The sequence below is a fragment of the Malaya genurostris genome, chromosome 1 (genome assembly GCF_030247185.1).
Source record: "Malaya genurostris strain Urasoe2022 chromosome 1, Malgen_1.1, whole genome shotgun sequence".
Taxonomy (NCBI): domain Eukaryota; kingdom Metazoa; phylum Arthropoda; class Insecta; order Diptera; family Culicidae; genus Malaya; species Malaya genurostris.
The window spans coordinates 153,400,862-153,421,556 of record NC_080570.1 but is presented as its reverse complement, the minus strand read 5'-3'; the positions used below and the strand labels follow the sequence as shown (position 1 = coordinate 153,421,556).

The window sequence follows — 20,695 nt, the reverse complement described above, 5'->3', positions numbered from 1 at the left end:
GTTTTTATCCGGTTTTTGTATATAAAGTTTTTACTGTCGATTGTTTTATTTGCCAAATAAGAGTTGTCTAAGTAAAGTTTTGCTTTTGCATCCAAATGGTTTATCCCGTTTTGTATTGCAACTTTCTCAACTGATTTTTGACACGGGATTTTGATTAAGTCCAACTTTGCGTAATAGTTAAATAACTACAATCTACTGCAAACCAGAGTAGCGAAGTTCACAAACATTTCGAAGTCCTTATTTTTCAGTGTCCATCTGCTGAAACAATGTGACTGAAGTTTAATTTAGGCGGACGAAGATTAGTTCCAATTGTGTCTCGGTGCTAATCAGATTACTCTGGCACTCGACCCGGTAGCCAGCAATTGCATCCGTCGGAATGAATCACGACGAAGAGGAACTGAAGGAACTTCGCTCGGATGGCAGACGAACGGATGCCGGTCGCAAACCGGCAACATCATCTTCCTGCAACTGCAGATGCGTTCGCGAACAGTTACGACATCGGTTTAATATCCTCAATTGGATAACAGTGTACGATAAGGACGATCTGATATCAGACTTCATCGCTGGTGTCACGTTGGGTCTAACGATTATACCGCAAAGTATTGCGTATGCGGCAATCGCCGGACTGCCATCCCAGTATGGACTGTATGCCGCTTTCATGGGTGAGTGTTTTTGGGAAAAATCCAATGGGAGAGAATTTTCTAATGAAAATTTGGTTTTACGAACCAAAATATACGCACAAAGCAATAATTATACATTACAAATAGATGTTTAGCTTCCAAAAAGACTGTCCTGAGTAAACCACGTGGTTTGCTTCTTGCATGCATACTTGCAAAACAAAACAATTGGTCGTAGTTTAAATAATTCAGACCAATTGATTGTAATCAGCAGCCAGTAAGTTCACAAAGAGGAATAAACGTATGTGTCTATTACTCATCAGTGTGGGCTGACTGGAAAAAAAATTCAATCTTACCTGATCGCAATCTTATGTTTAGAATTATTAAGGTTATTTTCGCTTATCGAAGCTGATGCTATTGCATTTATACAAAAACTGATATTTTGTAAGCTACTTCACAATAAAGCGGTTATCTCTATTCGGTAAAAATTCCATACATAACGACTTTGAAGCTTGAAATTGTTCGCAACTTAACCGGACAATTACCATGTCAAACTTAACATATCGGATTTCGCCAACCATCCTGATGATGTAACTTGCAAACTAAATTATCGCAGGTTCATATAAATTATTCTGATCCGTTAGTTCTAGCGTTCTATAAGACAACCCAGTAAGTTTAAGCACGATTTAAAAATAACAGAACGAGTTTAGTTTTTGAGCAAATTTAATTTTTATTTAATTTTTCTGTTCTATATTATATTCTACTACACTCCGATTCCGTTGGTTTTGTACCGGGCCACTGTATGATTTGCGTAATGCACTGATGCCAAATCCCGCCAAAACAGTACTGAAATAGGATGTTTTCGGATCGTGCGGGGTGGGAGCGACTTCAAGCATTCCGGAATGTAAGCATCCGCTGTCTTTGTATCTGTTGACCTAGATAAATTCGAAAGCATTGTACATCCACAAAACGCTGCTTGAAATCCATTGCTGTTCTACCATTTTTTTTTATAGAAATCGACTTTTTTCTATAGTAACTACTTTGTCAATACATTATCCAGCTCGGACTGTGTAGAACTGGTCACTTGGAAGCGTGTCATAATCAAATTTCACGTCGAATTCGTCATCCATGTACACGCATGTTGATTTTCCACACAGTAGTTTGGCAGATTCGGCTTGCGTTTCACTTCTGTTTGGCTTTTTCTGCTTCTTCAAGGCCCTAAATTCATTTTGTGTCTTCGCTCGATCGACACTACTCTTGGAGGTTCCCAGCGTTTTGACTACACTCTTCAAAAATTTTAAAATTACTCTTATAGTAAATCAAAGCATGCCGTTTTAAAGTAAAAACTTGATATCTAATCAATTAGCATTTGAGTCTGAATGTTTGATCCACTTTGTTGTCGTGCGAAACGATGATTTTAACGGAATTTTACTTGTATACTTTACACAGTGTTTTTGAAAAAGTTTGTACTAGCTGCCAATCGGACCCAAATAGGTAGAATTTACTTTCTTCTGTAAAATGAGAATTGAGAAAATCAGACGTTTCTCCGTTTTAATTGAATTTATGAACGGATTTTTTTCGGGCAATACGATTGTAAAACGTCAGAGCGTTGCGAATGCTTTGTGCATTCACTACTGGACCGGAGGGGTCATGGATTATTTTGGCCAGTTTCACAGCTAATATTCTCGGACTCTCGTTGATTTCTCGTAGTATTTGACGTTTCGGTAGAATCTCGTTCCGAGCAATACTTGACGATAGATTGCACCGCAGCCTTTGGTTTTCTTGTGATTGCTGCTGTTCCCGTGTAGCTTTTGTTTCATAACTAATTAGCGCATTTCCACCGAAGATTTTTCTTTTCTGTAGATCTATTTTACAATTTTTTATTACACCTGAGCACAAAAATCAAACTGTAAACAAAAGATGACGGATCACAAACAGTGCTGCCAAAAAATGTTATTGTATTTGTTTGTTCACCGCAACGACAACTTATACCGTTTTCGTTTATTGATCAGAGCAGCCCGAGAGCTGACACAGAGTCGCCCAAACGACTTTTGAGATGTTTGTTTTAGCAACCTGGGGTCGCTCTAGATCGGACTCCAATCGCGTAGTTTTGCTCTAAAAATTTTCTCAGGTCGCACCACGGCATCCATGCGAGTTTGTTTATTTTTTCTTTTTTCTATGAGTTGTTGTTTAGGGCGCGTACCACGTGTTCGTTTTACTCGGAGTCAGAGTCGCCCGCGTTTAGGTTCTAAAACGAAAACGGTATTAGGAGAGTTAGGCGTAGGGAGACTGTTTTGAGTTGGTTAATTAATTTTTGTGTTTTTTAATAAATATTAAGAAGCAAAAGAAATTTATATTTGTGTGTTTTGCCTTTCTCATATAGAAAGGTTATGCAATCACTTGAAAAACCGACCAGTGAAAATTGGCCCGGAGGGCCAAGTGTCATATACCATTCGACTCAGTTCATCGAGCTGAGCAATGTCTGTGTGTGTGTATGTATGTGTGTGTGTGTGTATGTGTCAAATAATCTCACTAGGTTTTCTCGGAGATGGCTAAACCGATTGTGACAAACTAGGATTCAAATGAAAGGTCTCGTGGTCCCATACGGAATTCCTGAATTTCATCCGGATCCGACTTCCGGTTCCGGAGTTATAGGGTAAAGTGTGTTCAATATTGTACACCGTCACTTAAACCGGCGAAACAAAAAACGTAAAAAAATTTCTAAACTGGTCTGAAAACTACACAAATCGATAGTCATTATCAGTAGGCAACTAAACAAATCGATTCCGGCTGTCCTGGTTCCCGGTATCTGGTTCCAGAAGTACCGGAAATAGTGGTCATATATATAAAAATGGGTCTCACTCACTTTTCTCAGCGATGGTTTGACCGATTTCCACAAACTTAGATTCAAATTAAAGGTCTCGTGGTCTCATACGGAATTCCTGAATTTCATCCGGATCCGACTTCCGGTTCCGGAGTTATAGGGTAAAGTGTGTTCAATATTGTACACCGTCACTTAAACCGGCGAAACAAAACACGTAAAAAATTTTCTAAACTGGTCTCAAAACTACACAAATCGATAGTCATTATCAGTAGGCATCTAAACAAACCGATTCCGGCTATCCTGGTTCCCGGTATCCAGTTCCGGAAGTACCGGAAATAGTGGTCATATATATAAAAATGGATCTCACTCACTTTTCTCAGCGATGGTTTGACCGATTTCCACAAACTTAGATTCAAATTAAAGGTCTCGTGGTCCCATACGGAATTCCTGAATTTCATCCGGATCCGACTTCCGGTTCCGGAGTTATAGGGTAAAGTGTGTTCAATATTGTACACCGTCACTTAAACCGGCGAAACAAAAAACGTAAAAAAATTTCTAAACTGGTCTGAAAACTACACAAATCGATAGTCATTATCAGTAGGCAACTAAACAAATCGATTCCGGCTATCCTGGTTCCCGGTATCCGGTTCCGGAAGTAGCGGAAATTGTGGTCATATATACAAAAATGGATCTCACTCACTTTTCTCAGCGATGGTTTGACCGATTTCCACAAACTTAGATTCAAATGAAAGGTCTCGTGGTCCCATACGGAATTCCTGAATTTCATCCGGATCTGACTTCCGGTTCCGGAGTTATAGGGTAAAGTGTGTTCAATATTGTACACCGTCATTTAAACCGGCGAAACAAAGAACGTAAAAAATTTTTTAAACTGGTCTCAAAACTACACAATTCGATAGTCATTATCAGTAGGCAACTAAACAAACCGATTCCGGCTATTCTGGTTCCCGGTATCCGGTTCCGGATTCCGGAAAGTGTATATAATAGTGATCCCATTTCGTTTTCTTAAGGATGGCTTACGTAATCAAAGCACTCTTTTATTCTGTATGTTATGCATAAACAATCTCTTGGTTTCTTTCAAAACTTGAAAAGAATTTTTTTGAATAGAATACCACAATATTATATGTACATGAGAAAGGCATCATTACACCACTAGGTGGATTAAAACAGGTTTTTATAATAATACTTCGCTACTTTATTTTATGCATCATTGAATCAATCCTGCGGTAACAGTAGGAAGAAATTTCATGATGTATGAAGACTTTTTGTTAGTCATTCATAAAATTCCTTCTGCATTGTTTTTACCAAATTTCGTAATTCCAATGACCATAGAATTATACAGTGTAAACACATTCACTGGATGTAATCAGCAGCCACTAAGCCTGCGGTGAAGATAAAGTGTGTGTTTATTGCTCCTCAATGGATGCAGACAAATGCGTCTATTCCACGTTTCTATCTTATTCGTTCATTTGTAGGATTTTCTGAAAATTGATGAACTGAAGCTATCTTTGAATGCCCCTTTCCGTTGGTCCACGGGTTCAGGTTTCAGCTTAGTTGACCGCCCGTGAGTTTCCCGTAATTGACCAGAAAACCAGTTGAAATTGTATATTGAACTATTTCATACTACTCAAAATGGTATTATAATTTACTGATCATAGTATCATAGACAAAAAATATTGATATTCAATATTAAATTCTTACCACTCTCCAATAGGAAAAACAAACAAGCAATGTTAATCTGTCTGTATTAATTCAAAGCATCTAAACAATTGAATATACCGAATTTAAAACATCTAGTGATTATATTGTTCTTTGCAGTGCATATGCGCAAGGTCTTGAGTCTGAAGTTAAAGCAGTAAGCATTACCCAAGCTACCTTTGCTACGATAGCAAATCGTGACCTTATCTAATGCATGTTATTGCATATTGAATAACGGTTAATGAACAAAGTTTTCTTGTACACATTTTGGTTGGAATAATATTATTGCTATTAACATCTCATTTGATTGAAGTCTAACATTCGTATTATTACCTTACATCTTTTCGTTGATTTTTCATAGGCCAGTTGCTTTCTTATTCATCTCATATAGGAGAATCATTAGTTAGAGTGAGATATGTCATCTCTGTTCACAACATTACCTTAAAGTATTTCGTATCCCTATAACAGAAGTATTTCACTAGAATTTAGAGAAAAAAACTAGAATTAACATATCTAATGCATTCAGTTCTCTTACCGAACAGCACCAGAATTACGCTGTTGAGATAAGTATAGATCAATGGTCACCAATCTCACGCATCAGTGAACGACAGCGAAGCGGAATCATGAACCATTTTCGGGGAATCACCGGCACACATTAGATGACGCATCCTACATTGCGATCGGTAGACAGAATTAAATAACTCTGCTGCGGTGCAAAACGATTAATTAAAAAAAACATCTCGCAATATTTGGCACTCAAAAATTCACACCTTCATCCAGAACCAACAAAATTGGTAGTAGCGCTGATTCATAAACTAGAAATTGGATGAGAAAGCGCATTATTGACATAGGAAATTTGCATCGATTCTCTAACTTTCGAAATAAATGGGTAGTGAATCAATCAGCATTTCTTTATTGCCATCTTCCTAGGAAGAGTGATTTGGCTGCAAGCTACGACCTATTAAGTATGATTCAGACGATACGTCACCTTCAAAGTAAGCTACATAAACAAACATTGTCATAGCTACGACGTAGGTAAAAGGTTGTTGAATAGTTTCAAATAACTGGAAATACTTTGTCGAGAAATTCTATTCAAATGATGCATGGAAAATCGCAGCCCACTTTATCTCAAGTTTATTTTTCGGATACCCATATATAACCACAAACGAATTTCCAGACATGACAGTCACGATCTTTTTTTGGCACACATCTACGGTCCTCCGTGAAACTGGCACCAATGGTGATAAATTGGTTGCACTACTGAGTTCCCATCATCGCACTCATAATGCAAATGTCAAATCGTGAGAACCCTTTCGATACGTCAGCTCATTTGTACACGCAGAGAAATGGAGCATGTTTAAAAAAACAAAACAGTTAGCAGAATTTTTAATATGATTTATGTTCATGTCAAGCTAGAATATGATTGTTTTGACCCAATTTCTCCCTTAAATATAAAAAATGTTCACTGCTTGATTTGAATCTAAACTTTGGTTTAACCAAACGAAAAATTTATTTGCTCCCAATGAATTTTGTTGTTGAAATAAATTAACTATTTATTACATGTCAACCAAATTTGAATTGACGTTATCGAAATATCCTCATTGACTCAATCCTGCTGTATCTTTATTTCAAGAAAAAATAGGTTTAATTTATCTATGATCTTATTTGTGTACTGATATAACTAAGTTTATTGTTCAAATGAACCGTGATAGTTTTATTTCCAATAGACAAGAGCATTTTTCCCGCGAAAATATTCCAGGGCATTTTTTATCTCCCGCGGATAAAGTTTTTTACAAGTTTTATAAAAAAACGTTTATCTGCTTCTTTAATTAACTAAGGGATTTTCAATAATTCAAGCGTATGTATCGATAATTGGAAAGATTTTGAAAATTGCATAGCATTACATAACACATTTTCTTTGCAAAAAATATTTCATGCAGGATCTCTATTTTGACTGATGAATCGTTGGATGCTATAAATATTGAAAAATCAGGGCTTGATAGTGGGGTATGTAAATAATTCGATAGTCTAGCGACAAAACGGCTCACAGTCTTGAAAAAATGCTAAATTTAAAAAAATTGTATATTAGGAAATTGAAAACAAATAAAGGTAGTATCAAAAATTACTTCGTTAAATTAGTATGAAAGAAATTATTTTATTCCTGAAATCAAACAAAAATGTATGGTTTCAACAATCAAAAGCGTTAGTTGAAATAACTAAATTCAAGGAAAATTATTTCAACTAAAAGGTTTTGTGAATTTAAAGCGTTACAATTATTGACTTTAACTAGAGTTCGTTTCATTTAAAACTATATTTTAAGTTGAATTTACTGTGAAATTGTTTGTCAAAAGGTTGACAGGAACGCGCAAGTAAAATATTTGTTTTTTTTTATCAAACTGTTTATTGAAACAAACTAATCCACCGAGAAATATAAACGATCATGTTTTGTAGTTTCAATTAGCAATATTTACAATATCAAACCAGATTTTCTTTTATCACTATTTCAATAAAAATATTCGTTGGGGGGAACCCAAATTTGGTTATTTTTACAATTTTTTTCTCTGCGTGTATATATTGAGATTTCATGGCACACTTTGGTCGAAATGATAACAATGCAATTAATCTCGCGCTCCATCAAGCGGTGAGTGCGGTCATTAAAGAAGGTACCGGGAACGGACCAGATTTTTTTTAAATATTTGTAAGCACATACATGTCTTTATTATTTATCTTTGATATAACTGCGAAAAACAAAACGGTTTATTATATTTTTCTGTTTGTCAATGTAAGTTTCTGAGGATAGAAAAAAAGTACATATTTGACATTACCAAAAGTGTTTTCGAATAACAAAAGTTACTTTTGCAGTGCGCCGAAAATTTATTAAAAATTATTAGTACCGGTTTTAAAGACTGTCTCAGAAAGTATGGACGCAACCAAAAACCGCTGCCATTTCGCAATGGTTCAGAATCTGTCAATTTTTATGGCTGCGTCCTGTTGTTTACACTCTTCTCTAACCACTTGTGCAGTTGTTTATTCGTTTTCATTAGTTTATTTCGAAATGCGTGGACTTTCAGCAGAACAATGTCGAAAAATTGCATACAAATGGTGCACAGAACGCGGACTGTCACTGAGAAAGATACCAAAAATGGAAGGAGTAAGTGAAAAAGCCGTGCGAAATGCAATCAGGATGTTCGGTGAGGATAACACCTTTGAGGATAAACCGAAAACGGGTCGAAAAAAGGTTCTGCTAACCCTCAGCTGGATAAACGTATACTGAAGGCGTTCGAGCAAAAGAAGGAGGTTTCAGTTCGGGATGTGACCAAAAAAGTGGGCACTTCGAAGTCAAATGTTCTTCGTGCTAAAGAACGTTTGAATCTTCGAACCTATAAGAAGCACAAACAAGGTGCGCCAGCTAGTCTACAATGGCTAAGTAGCAGATGTTTAGAATAATATTCTGTTGTTGTAGTCTAATTTTATCAGTATATCGAATAAAATTTGAATATCTAACACTTGTGAATTATTTACAGCGAAATCAAAGTGCGTCCATACTTTCTGGGACAGTCTTTAGTACGGTGCGGTTTACCTATTACAAATCCACCTACAAGTGAATTAAAAATAAATATTTTACATCCAATGCGAGATGGAGGAGAGAATTAATTTCTTTATAAAAGTTTTAGAACATGTTAAAACAACAAAATATGCCGAAGATATGAACTTTTATAGAATGAACTGGTGTTGAGATATGAAGCATTGTTTATTGGAAACCCCCAAAAATAAAATTTTTTCCATTATAATTTTTTCCAATGGCTATTTATAAAAAAAATTTCTAAAAATTTTGTTTTACAATTATACTTTAATTTAAGTATATTTAAGTATGAATATCTCGCAAATGTGGAACAAATTTGAACAACATTTGATCAAAACACTATTTGAAAAACTAGTAGTCACAACTTAAATTCACTTAAACTTAATGAAAACCTACTTTTGAAAAAGTATGTTCTAAAAACTCTAAAATTAAATATTGATCCAAATAAGTAAATAGGAGCAATTGTAAATTTCTGTCAGAAGTAAAAATAATTTTCTAAAGATGGATAGCGTTCAATGTTTTTTTTATCAAATAAAGTCGAAAATTTGGTCTATTTTAGGAAAATTTTCTTACTATTGTGGGTAAAAAATAGTATGATTTTGTTCATAATTTCAAAATTCTTTGTTCATTCTTCCAAATCTATTTCATTCCCCTCAAAGTAATCCGCCCGGCCCCAATACACTTGTTCCAAAGTTTTTTTTTTCCAATCCTAGAAACAGTTGTTAAAGTCAATTTCCGGAACAGCTTTCAATGCGCGTAGCGATTCACGTTTGATGTCTTCAATTGACTCAACGGATTCCCCGGAGCGGTCGTTTGAGTTTGCTGAATAGCCAGAAGTCATACGGAGCTAAATCAGACGAAGATGGCGGGTGCGGAACAATATTGGTTGAATTTGCCACGAAGAATCAATACAGTATGCGACGGTGCATTATCGTGGTGCAAAAACCAAGAGTTGTCGGCCCATAATTCCGGCTTCTTTTTACAATTAGCTTCTCCCATATGATGCATAACACTCAAATAGTATTCCTTGTTAACTAGTTGGCCGGTCGGAAGGAATTCGGAATGCATCACATCTCGACAAACAAAAGAAAAAAAAACGGTTCAACGGGGAATCGCATGCTTGAATGCAATTGTGTAACTAAAAAGCTTCACTATAAAATTATTTTTTTATAGAGAAACTTTTTAGCAAAAAAAATTACGGATGAAAAAATCGGTCCGCTCAACCCCGGTCTCCCCTATATGTTTTCCATAACCCTGCACTGCACAAGCTTTCAAATCAATTCAGCTGTTTTTCAAAGAAGGACGTATCTTACAAAAGTAAACAAATCGAGGTTCTCTCTCCTACCAATAAATGCTTCAAAATCCTACAATTTTGTCTAAAAATTCGTATTCTACAAAAATCTCAATCTTGGTAATACCAAGAACTATAAAAGGCGAAACTGTCATTTCATTTGTTTACGCAAGTTTCGCCCTCCGTGTTCCATGCCAACAAACAGGGCGATACTTCAATTGCTGGTAAGGAAGGGCGAAACTATTTATTTTCTTTATTTTAGATAGTTACCGAACCTTTTATTACTGGAAATAGTAAAAGAGAGAATAAAACTACTCACAGATTTGTCTTAGTAGCGAAAACCAGTCAATTTCGTGAAAAATGCGCAAGGGCGTATCTTTATAATTCACACAGGAAGTATAAAAGTAAACAAATCGAAAAAGGGCGAAACTCTTTTTATGTTGATTTATTCAATGGATATAGAAGGAAAGTGGTAACATTTGCGTGCCTTTTGAAAATAAACTAACAATTCATCGACTAATCATAAATTGATCAGAGAATATACGATAATTTCTAAACACGATTTGAAACCGAAGTCGAAACATTCATCGATGATTTTCTCCATTTGCTGTCAATGTTAGATTCGCCGTTCTTTGAAAAACAGCTGAATTGGTTTCAGTAGAAATTTGTAACATTCTATCGCATTATTATTCGTACTTCAGCCTGAGCTGAGTTTTAATTATGTTTTTTTTTCTGAATCCTTAAATTACTAAGGTAGAAACAAGCATATTATTATCCCTTAAAATATGTTATTAAATAAAAAATAAAAAAAAGCATATTATTAGGATTAATTTATCATGTAATTGAGAATCATTGAAATTTGAACGGAGTACTTTTACTGAGTATTGTACTCTCCGAAAGTAAGTCACGTTTTACCGAATACCATCACATACGGAATTGAGTCATCTTTAAAATTAATGTATTTCGATATTTAAGTCGTAGCTGAAACTATTTCGAACAACTTTGAACATTATGAAATCGATGAGAATAGAACTTGGGAATCATTTCGTGGATAATTTAAACCTTGGTTAAAATTTTTGTTGTCAAAAATAACCATGCTCGAGAGCTTGGTTGTTTTTGCCAGCTAAATAATAATTTTCAGACACTGAGAAAAAAAATGCTGTGTAGGGAGTAACATGGATGATTAAACTGTTTTACTTGCTAGTGATATAATACGAAAAAAAAACAACTTGAATGTAATCGTTCGGAAGCAGGAAGTATTGGTGCTAAATGAAATGTGTTCACAAAAGAATTGGTGGACAATTCCCAAAACAGCAAACATTGCGTTCATCGAGTTGACGTTACGTAAAAAAAATTATCTATCATTCAGGTAGAACCACATTTACTCAGGCCGGGGTCGATACCGGTTTGCTGATGGGCTAACAACAAACGCACATACCACCCCTTGTTTGCCCTCTATCAAGTGTATGCGAAATCCCCGGAATATACAATACAATAGTTTGCCTCAGTCAGTTCCGAAAGCGCTCAGTCGACTCGCGAATTTCGATGATGGTGTTGGAAAATGTCGAACTACGGAAACGCATCTCGCAAACTGTGGCCGCATCGAACTGCACCGGGGAAAGGTGGAAAACCAAAGTGAAACGAAGGATCACCATATTGAAGTGGATCAGATCCTACAAGCGGGAGTACCTGATAGCGGATTTCATCGCGGGTATTACCCTGGGCCTTACCATCATACCGCAGAGTTTGGCATACGCACCACTGGCAGGATTACCGGCGCACTATGGATTGTACGCTGCTTACATCGGTAAGCAGGAAATTGTGGAATTTTCGGTGAAAGTGATGTTATACAGGAATGAGTGAGGATCTAGATATGAAATGATCAAAATGGAGGAAAAACAATTTGACAATTTGTGTTTACAAACATAAATCTCATAGCTTAAATGAAGTGATGAATAGAACTGACGACGTACTAAAAGTGTTCAGAGAGTCTCTAATGATTAATTGTTTTATTGAGGGTACGATGCACAGAATTGCCGAAGCTTTGATAAAGAGTAACGATGACGGTGCCATTTTTTCTCAGCCCCCTTTCGTGCCTCTGAATATTGAATATTAAACAATCGTTCTTGCCACGAATTCACATGGCGGTGACCGGTTAGTTTTTCTATGAGCCTAGCGAACTGACCTTCCAGTAACTGTTCTGTATACGAAGTGATTTGAACAGTCGATCCCACACTGATTCTTTAATTTGAAATCTTACTGAAACTGTCACAGCAAAATGTATGCTCAAGATCTTCTACTTCTTCTTCATTTCTGGGTAGCGTCGTCTCACTCGAGATGACACCGATTTATGGCACAGCATCTTAAGCGGCCCTTACACGATCATTAAAAGTGTCATTACTGAAAAGTACTGTGTAATGGAAAACGACATTTTAACATCGGAATCCAGCTGTTCTTACTTCACGTCATTGACATTGCAATATCATATAGGAGCGATATCTTTTTGTTTTTTTTAGTAGACAGATTGTGAAATTGCGCTTTTAGCAAACAGCTGAATTTGATATGACATTGTTCTATTGATAGCTAGAACAGTTTTACAATCAACCCGCATAATCATTGGAAATGGCAACTGAGTATGGTGTAAATTATATACAAATTTTTTGTGTTGTGGTAACCTCATTTTTATGGTGCAGGTGCTTGAAATAATTAAAAAGAACTTCTACTATAGCATCTGACACTGTATCTACTGTAATAAATGAGCGAATTCGAAAGTTTCATTTCGCGTCAGCTCAACTGGATTATTCTTATGCACATTTAGACTAGCTCTATCTTCTATGGAACATAACATCAATTTTTTCGTACCAAATACAGCAGCAGATCATTGTGACCAATTATACGCATTGTCAAATGTAAATATTATGCTCATTGCTTCACGTGTATATTGAATTTATGAATAGTTCAGACCAATTCAGTCTCGGATTACAGCTACACGTTCGAATTAATTATTAATTCGTCGAATAGACAAACTATATTTTATTATTATTTTATCCTAACTCTACATCATACACGATGATAATTTTGCACTTGTTACAAATCGGTACAATAAGCTACTGAGGTCTGAAAAATGTCACAAAGGTGAAATGTATGCATGAATTTTTTGTCGTAACTTACTTTACTATGGGGCACCTTTTCAAGATTTACTTCGTAAAAGAATGGGTAGAACTGAACCATGAATATCTTTTTGTTGTACTTAACCCAACAACATAACTTTTTATACAAGCTATCGGAAATATGATCAGGAATTTGTGATTAAATTTTCAACAGTGTGACATAACCACAAATAGTTCAAAACAAAGTTTTCTAAAACTTTTGGAAACAATGAGGAAAACTCATCAAGGTTGATTGCCTTTTTCGCACTGGGACGACGGTTTTGAGGTAGTCTCAGACAAAGCGAGTAGTAGTGATTTAATCAGCAGCAGCCAAAATAGATCTTCCGTGTGATATAAAGCTTGAAACGCTCACGATGCGCTATCATTTGCTTGTAAAGCCTCATTTGGATTATATTTTGAAACTGAATTTTGGAACCAAATTCCATCTGATTTTTTAGCTTAATTTTGGTTTTAGAAAGTAGTTTTGGAATTTAGTTCGAGAATGCGGGTTCAAAAGTTAAGACTTAGACTCCAAAACTGAATCCTAATTCTTGAATCTGGAGCTAGATTTTTGGAACTGGTTCCTTGACTAGATTTGAAACTAAATTTAGTGCCTTAGTTTGAGTTCAGATCCAGATTTTTTGGAACAAATATTTAGTATTCCGAAACAAAGTTCATGATACAAACTCTAGATCTGTATTTTGGAACTAAATCTTAGATCTGAACGAAAATTTTAAAACTGACTTCAGAACCTGAATTTAACTCCTGATACCAGTTTCTGAGTTCATTACCATTATTCAGATTAAGCATGCTGGAATTGAATTCAACCGGAACAAGATTTTAGAACTAAATCCAATACTAGTCAGTTTCGGAATTCAAGTTCAGTATTCAGTTCAAGATTTAAATTTGGATCCTGAATGGTGAAAATGAGATCAATTCCATAATTCTAAAACTAAATTAATAAACTGAATTCTTGATCTGGATTCCAAACCTGAATTTTGCAACTGAATTCGGAGCTAGTCCCATGTTCCGAATTCATACTTCGAAAGAAGCATGTTTGTTTGTTTTGCTCGTCTCTGACATTACCCACCCGACTTTTTTTTTTCATAAATACATTTATTCCATAAGGCAATATACATTTTTTTACCCGTAGCATCCACAACACATAGTACTTTGAACCTAGTACAATTCGAATATCATATTAGTATATCGGTAATTTAGTTAATCTAAACACTGTTTTTATCAAGCGATTTGCTATTATGAATACTATTAAATAAAAAACATTTATTTGGTACACGATCTTATTACTATTTCCGGTTTGTTTGTAACAGCTTATCACTTTTATTCAATATAAGATAGCTGGCTGTTGGTTGAACGCATGGAAGAGAAAAAAGTCTAACATGAAATCTAAATTAAATTGGAACTCTAATGGTCTTAATGAAATGATTAAGAAGTTTCATGTCGCGAACTGGGACATTAGATAGTCTACCTTGGGTACGCAAGGAATTTATTAGTTGAGATATGACATCACGATATTCCATGCATGACCAAACGACATGGTCAATATCGCGGTAACCTTCGCCACAAGCACAATGATTAGTCTCGGAAAGTCCAATTCGAAGGAGATGTGCATCTAACGTGTAGTGATTGGACATAAGTCTGGACATCACACGAATGAAATCCCTACTCACATCCAGTCCCCTGAACCAACCTTTGTCGATATTTTGGGTATAATTGAGTGCATCCACCGACCCAGATCATTTCTATCCCAAGAAGCTTGCCAGCTGGCAAGTGTTCTTTGGCGGAACACGCTATAGAATTCGTTGAAAGCAATCGGTCGCTCATAAATTTCACCTTCAATAGCATCACATTTGGCTAAAATATCGGCTCTTTCATTGCCTGGAATGTAGGATCGTAGCACTAGCCATGCAATGATTCTGTACATTGAGAATTGGCTGCAAAGTCTATTGAAACAGAAAAGCCTAATTCCAAAATCTGCTTTAATCCACCTAGTGTTTGTAATGATGTCTTTCTCATATTACTCATAACATCATAAATATTACTATGGAATTCGCAAAAACAACTGTTCATTAATTAAAAATAGGAAAGTTTATTCGGACGTAATTTAGTTACGGAACCGTATGAAAATGTAAGACTTTTCCTTTGAACCTATAGGTTTGCGAAAATCGATTTCGTCAGCGTGAAAAAAAAGTGAGTGAGATCCTTTTTGGCAGTTTTTGATCACTATTTCCAATAGTTTCGAAATCGGATACAGCTGATCGGAATAGCTGAAGTTGGTTCGTTTGCCAGCAACAAATATGACCTACAAATTGGAACAGTTATGAATCTAGTTAAATCTAGAGTTACTATTTCATGCTCTAGTTCGATTAAACCAATTAAACGAAATCTAACAAACGAAGCGAACCTGCGTTTCTGTTACTTTTACAAGGCAAGTTAAAAAGCATATCAGCATATAATGGATTATTGTTATTATTATTATTGCATCACTACACCACCGGTACGGTAAAACTGCCTTACCGGCTGTGAAAATTGCATTTACATCGCAAAGCTTAAAATTCCGATGCATGTTTATTTTTTCAAATTAATTTCAATTCATTGACAATCGTTTATTCTTTCGGTCGCACTTATCATAGAATAGCTAGAATTTTAATCAACCGCAGCACCGTCTTTTACCAATATCACACACCAGTAGCAGACATCCCATAACCGTTTCGTTTTATTTATAGCGTGTACGATATAGAACAAAGCGGGCATCGTTCGTGTTTTGTTTTCTTCTTCCACGTCATTCTATATGGCGATTTGAAAGTTTTGACTGTAACTGCGGAGCCGGAAGTCGGATCCGGATGAAATTTCACAGTAACCATTGAGACAATGTGAGCTTTAACCCAAGTAACAATTTTTGTTACGCTAGCTTGTTTGTGACTAGTTTGCAACCAGATATTTGAGTGATTGTTACTAACATCTAACCACTTGCATGACTCAAAAAGCGCAATTTCTACTAGTTGTTAAATCGGCTAAAAATATGTTGTCGTTACGTTGTAATGCCATACTGAAATAACTTATCTTTTCATAACTTGAAAATAGCTTGTTTCCAAGTAAACTAGTTGAAACTTATGGCGTTTTCGTTTTTAATTTGCACTACACCGGTGCAGTGCTACACTGAGGCATGAATAAACGAACAAAAATGACGAAAACATAAACAGTAACCATTGACTACAATAAACGATTCCATTGCACAGAGCTACACCAAACTTTTGACGAGTGCTACACCAGTGGTATCGGTGCAGAAAAAGTGTAGCACTGGTGTAGTGCAATTGATAAAAACGAACGGTTTCAGTGCAGCTTTCGCTACACCAGTGTAGTGCAATTTAAAAACGAAAACGACATTAGTTACCATCGACATTATAAACATTGAATGAATCCGGAATGCTTTTCTATCATCAATAAAAAAGCAGAAGAGTACTTTAAGTCACAAACTTGATACAAGGTACAAATTTCACAACGATTTTGTCGAGCGGAATTCAATTTTACTTAACTGTTTTTTATGCGCCTTCAATCAAAATCTGTCTATAAAGATATAAAAAATAAACAACAAAATAACCCTATGTTCAGAATGCTCAAAATTATTCCAAGTAGAGTGATTTCTCATCATTTTAAATTCATATATCATGAGAACTATAATATTACTACAATCGATGTTCAATCCCTGTATTATTTTCTTCGTGTTTATGACAGTGCATAGAACAAAAATGACTATTCTGTCATTCACTATTTTCGGCAAAAAGTAGTTTTGAAAAAAGTAATATCCTGGTTTAATTTACGTTTCATACACTTCTTGAGACTCCATATTGTGTTCGTCATATTCAAGCCAACAAAGGTTGTTTTGTTTGCATTTTAGTTATCATAACGTTGGGAAAACTTACCGATAACTATCTGAATTAATGAGGAAATTATATGTTATAATCTTATAATATCTAAGTTATTGCTATATCAATTCACAGTAACGATTCACATATACGTTAATGTATTTAGAATGGTTTCTCAACGGAAAATAAACCTTTTTTCAACTAGTAGCTAAAAACATAGCTATGATCAAAGATATGTTAGAATCAAGTAACGATAACTTACAAATGATAGTGAGTTTAATGTTTACGTTATAAAGAAACACTGCGGTCACCTTGTTTTAACCAGTATAACATAAAAAACATATTCGTGCTCTTGTTACAACATAGTTTAGACATTGTCGTATCAGAACTAGTTGCGGATTGCTACTTGGGAATTTAAACTACGATTTGTGATACTCGGTTCAGATTTTTAGAATTTTTCTTCATCACTTTCAATGCTTACGGAACAGGAAAAGAGGGGAGCAGTAATGCCGAATTAAGTTTATATGCCCACAAATTAACAAGTTCTGTGAACTAGGAAAAAAATTCAGACAGTTTTATGGGATTTGTACCTGTTTTTGACCATCGTTCGTGATAAATACTCATGAAATTGGTAATTTTTCACTTATCACACTTTAGTTCCGGAACCGGAAGTCGGATCCGGATGAAATGTGCTAGAAATTTTAAGGAAACTTTAGGACTTTTCATTTGAAAAAAAATGGTGAAAAAAAATGGCATGTCACCCTGCATCTCCGGAACCGGGGGTCGGGTCGGGATGAAATTTAATTATCCAATTGAATCAATTTTATCCTATTCCGATTCCCAATTCTACCAATTATACCGGCTCTGGAAGTACCGTAAATAATGACCAAAAACTGTAATCATTGACGATACGGAAAAAAACATTTCTAAATTGTATCCAGTTTCAAGAACTACGGATCACTTTTTTGTCGGCTTATTTTGTATTGAATTCCCAATCGTCAATTAACATGCAAGTCTATTTTATGCGATTTTTGCGCTTATGCAACATTTTTAATGCAAATTTTCACAGTTGTTTGTTTTGTTATGCGAACTCTGCGGATGTTAGTTATGTGAATATTTTTCAATTTTAAATCTCCAATCATGAGGATCCTATCTTGATGTTCAAACAACCACGTTTTGCACTCAAAAGTTTGCTCAGGAGAATCAACCGGAAAAAAATGTACATCCAACTCTAGCGGCGCCTACTATGTATTTACATTTTGCTGTCGTTTGAATATTGATTAACGGAAAAATCTCCAAACATACTTTCAGGCTCCCTGCTGTACGTCATCTTCGGTACCGTGAAGGAAGTTTCCATCGGACCGACCAGTCTGATGGCCATTCTCTCCGTTCAGTATACGATGGATAAACCGATCCAGTACATGATCGTGCTTGCTTTTCTTGCCGGTATCGTGGAACTACTGATCGGAATGTTGAAATTAGGCTTCCTGGTTAGCTTTATTCCGATTCCGGTCACTTCAGCGTTCACCTCGGCCACATCGTTGATTATAGTCGGAACACAGCTGAAGCATCTACTCGGGATTCCTTCGAATGCCAGGGGATTCTTTCAGGCCATATACAGCTTGAGTGGAAAGTTGACCCAGTTTAGTGCCGGGGATCTACTGCTCGGGGCTTGCGCTATTGTGTTCCTTCTGTCACTTCGACTGCTCACCCGAATCCCAGTGAATGATGATAAACCGCAAGGAAAGTTTCTGAAAAAGTTACTTTGGTACATTAGCTTGGCACGAAATGCCCTGATCGTGCTTATCTCATCCATCATCGCATACAAATGGAGCAATTCCGGCGAAGAGGTTCCGTTCAAACTGTCCGGTCATGTCGAACCAGGAATTCCAGGCTTTGAGCTTCCGATATACAATGTTCATACGGGAAACAGAACAATAACTTATTTCGAAATCGTGAAAGATCTTGGCAGTGGCATTATTTTGGTTCCTTTGGTTGCAGTTCTAGCCAACGTGTCAATCGCAAAAGCTTTCAGTAAGTGTCATTAATCAGCGATTCTAAGTATGGTTTAAAAATTGATATTGCTCTTTCAGCTGCCGGAAAAATTGTCGATGCGTCCCAGGAAATGATCGCACTAGGACTGTGTAACATCGTTGGGTCGTGCTTCAGCTCCATGCCAACTTGTGGAGCATTTACCAGATCTGCCGTGAGTCATTCCAGTGGTGTTCGAACGCCACTAGCGGGACTATACTCCGCCATCTTGGTCATTTTGGCGTTAAGCCTCCTAACACCCTACTTCTATTTCATACCCAAGACAACGCTTGCTGCGGTTTTGATATGTTCCGTTATTTTCATGGTACTTTTTTCGTAGCTAGCAGATCGAAAAAGGACGAATAATAGAGTTTAAATTACTTTCAGATCGATTTCAAGATAGTGGACAGCTTGTGGAAATCCTCCAAAATGGATACCTTATCCTGGTTCGGTTGTTTCAGTGTTAGTCTGATTGCCGGAGTCGAACTAGGCTTACTGTTCGGGGTCCTGATAAGCGTTGTGGGACTGCTGAAGGTTTACGTTCGCCCTTCCATCCAGCAGACCTCGGTGGAACAACGTGGATTCCGGTACATTAAACTTGCTCCCGAAATGGGTCTGTACTTTCCGGCAGTCGATTTTCTGCGAACCAGTGTCATCAAAGTGGCCACCGAACAGCAGGTTCCGGTAGTGATCGACTGCACCGCCGTCATCGGTTTGGACCACACATCGACGAAAGGGCTCAAGGAACTGGCCCGAGAGCTGGATCAAGTGAAACAGAGACTTATACTGCTCAATCTGAAACCGTCGCTGAAGAAGCTACTGAAAGATGCCGACAGTTCGTTTTCGTTCTGGGAGGACGAAGGAGGCCCAGTTGCAAGTAATGCCGCTGCGGAACATACGATTTGAAATATAGGAAGCATAGCTTCCTAGTTCTTTTGTCAATGAAAGTCATTAATAATTCTTAATTTGTACTAGGTTAAGTATTAGTAGTATAGTTTTAAAGAAAATAAATCGAAATACATTGTTTTAAAGTAACGGTTATTCGTACAAAGCCTCCCTGACAACTAAAATCAATTGTCCCACCGAGAATGTGAAGGTATATTTAGAAATAATTTTATCTAATTTTAATTTCAATTTCCATGGTAATTCAATTGACGGAACAGTTCCATGAATTGATAATTAATATTATTCCTGCGGGGTATCGCGATATCTCATCCTTGCGTCATTCATTTGGTGTTGATGAATTGTTAAATCAAGCTCTTTATATCTCTCCTAAACATGTCTGTTATGAATAATAAGATATGACTTCATAAGCGAAATGATTGAACAATAACTGATCTCCCATGAAAATTCTCATGATTTTCCAAGCTATGGATGATGAGATTCACATTTTGGTGAATGGTACGTTGTGAGTTCCTGAACCTATTAATAGTTTGCAATTCTTAGGTCGAAGGTGAACAAAGCATGGAAATTCAATTTGTATTTTAGTATTCAGTTCCTTAAATTGGTTATAGGCTTCTCGCAATTGTGTCATCAATCTTTTTTGAGCAGCTTGGCGATTTCCGTTCTTCCTAATTGTTACACAATCACGTTGACC

The 20,695-nt window shown here is 36.3% G+C and overlaps 1 protein-coding gene across 2 annotated transcripts; it reads left to right on the top strand.

Annotated features, from left to right (window-relative positions):
• Positions 1 to 323: 323 nt before the first annotated feature.
• Positions 324 to 20,105, top strand: LOC131426234 (sodium-independent sulfate anion transporter-like). 2 transcript variants are annotated; one of them, XM_058588810.1, is made up of 4 exons: positions 324 to 662; positions 18,379 to 19,101; positions 19,161 to 19,423; positions 19,486 to 20,105. In XM_058588810.1, the coding sequence occupies exons 1-4, from the start codon at positions 377 to 379 to the stop codon at positions 20,002 to 20,004; spliced, it is 1,791 nt and encodes a 596-aa protein (XP_058444793.1). In that variant the 5' UTR covers positions 324 to 376; the 3' UTR covers positions 20,005 to 20,105. The 2 variants fall into 2 exon arrangements, with proteins under 2 accessions (XP_058444793.1, XP_058444794.1); XM_058588811.1 differs by lacking the exon at positions 324 to 662 and adding an exon at positions 11,543 to 11,838.
• Positions 20,106 to 20,695: the final 590 nt, after the last annotated feature.

What these genes read in the sequence shown, in the direction of transcription:
- LOC131426234 (XM_058588810.1), top strand. Translation starts at nt 377, where the DNA reads ATGAATCACGACGAAGAGGAACTGAAGGAACTTCGCTCGGATGGCAGA. An exon ending in ACTGTATGCCGCTTTCATGG is followed by an intron (nt 663 to 18,378) that starts GTGAGTGTTTTT and finishes ACATACTTTCAG; the next exon opens with GCTCCCTGCTGTACGTCATC. An exon ending in TATGTTCCGTTATTTTCATG is followed by an intron (nt 19,424 to 19,485) that starts GTACTTTTTTCG and finishes AATTACTTTCAG; the next exon opens with ATCGATTTCAAGATAGTGGA.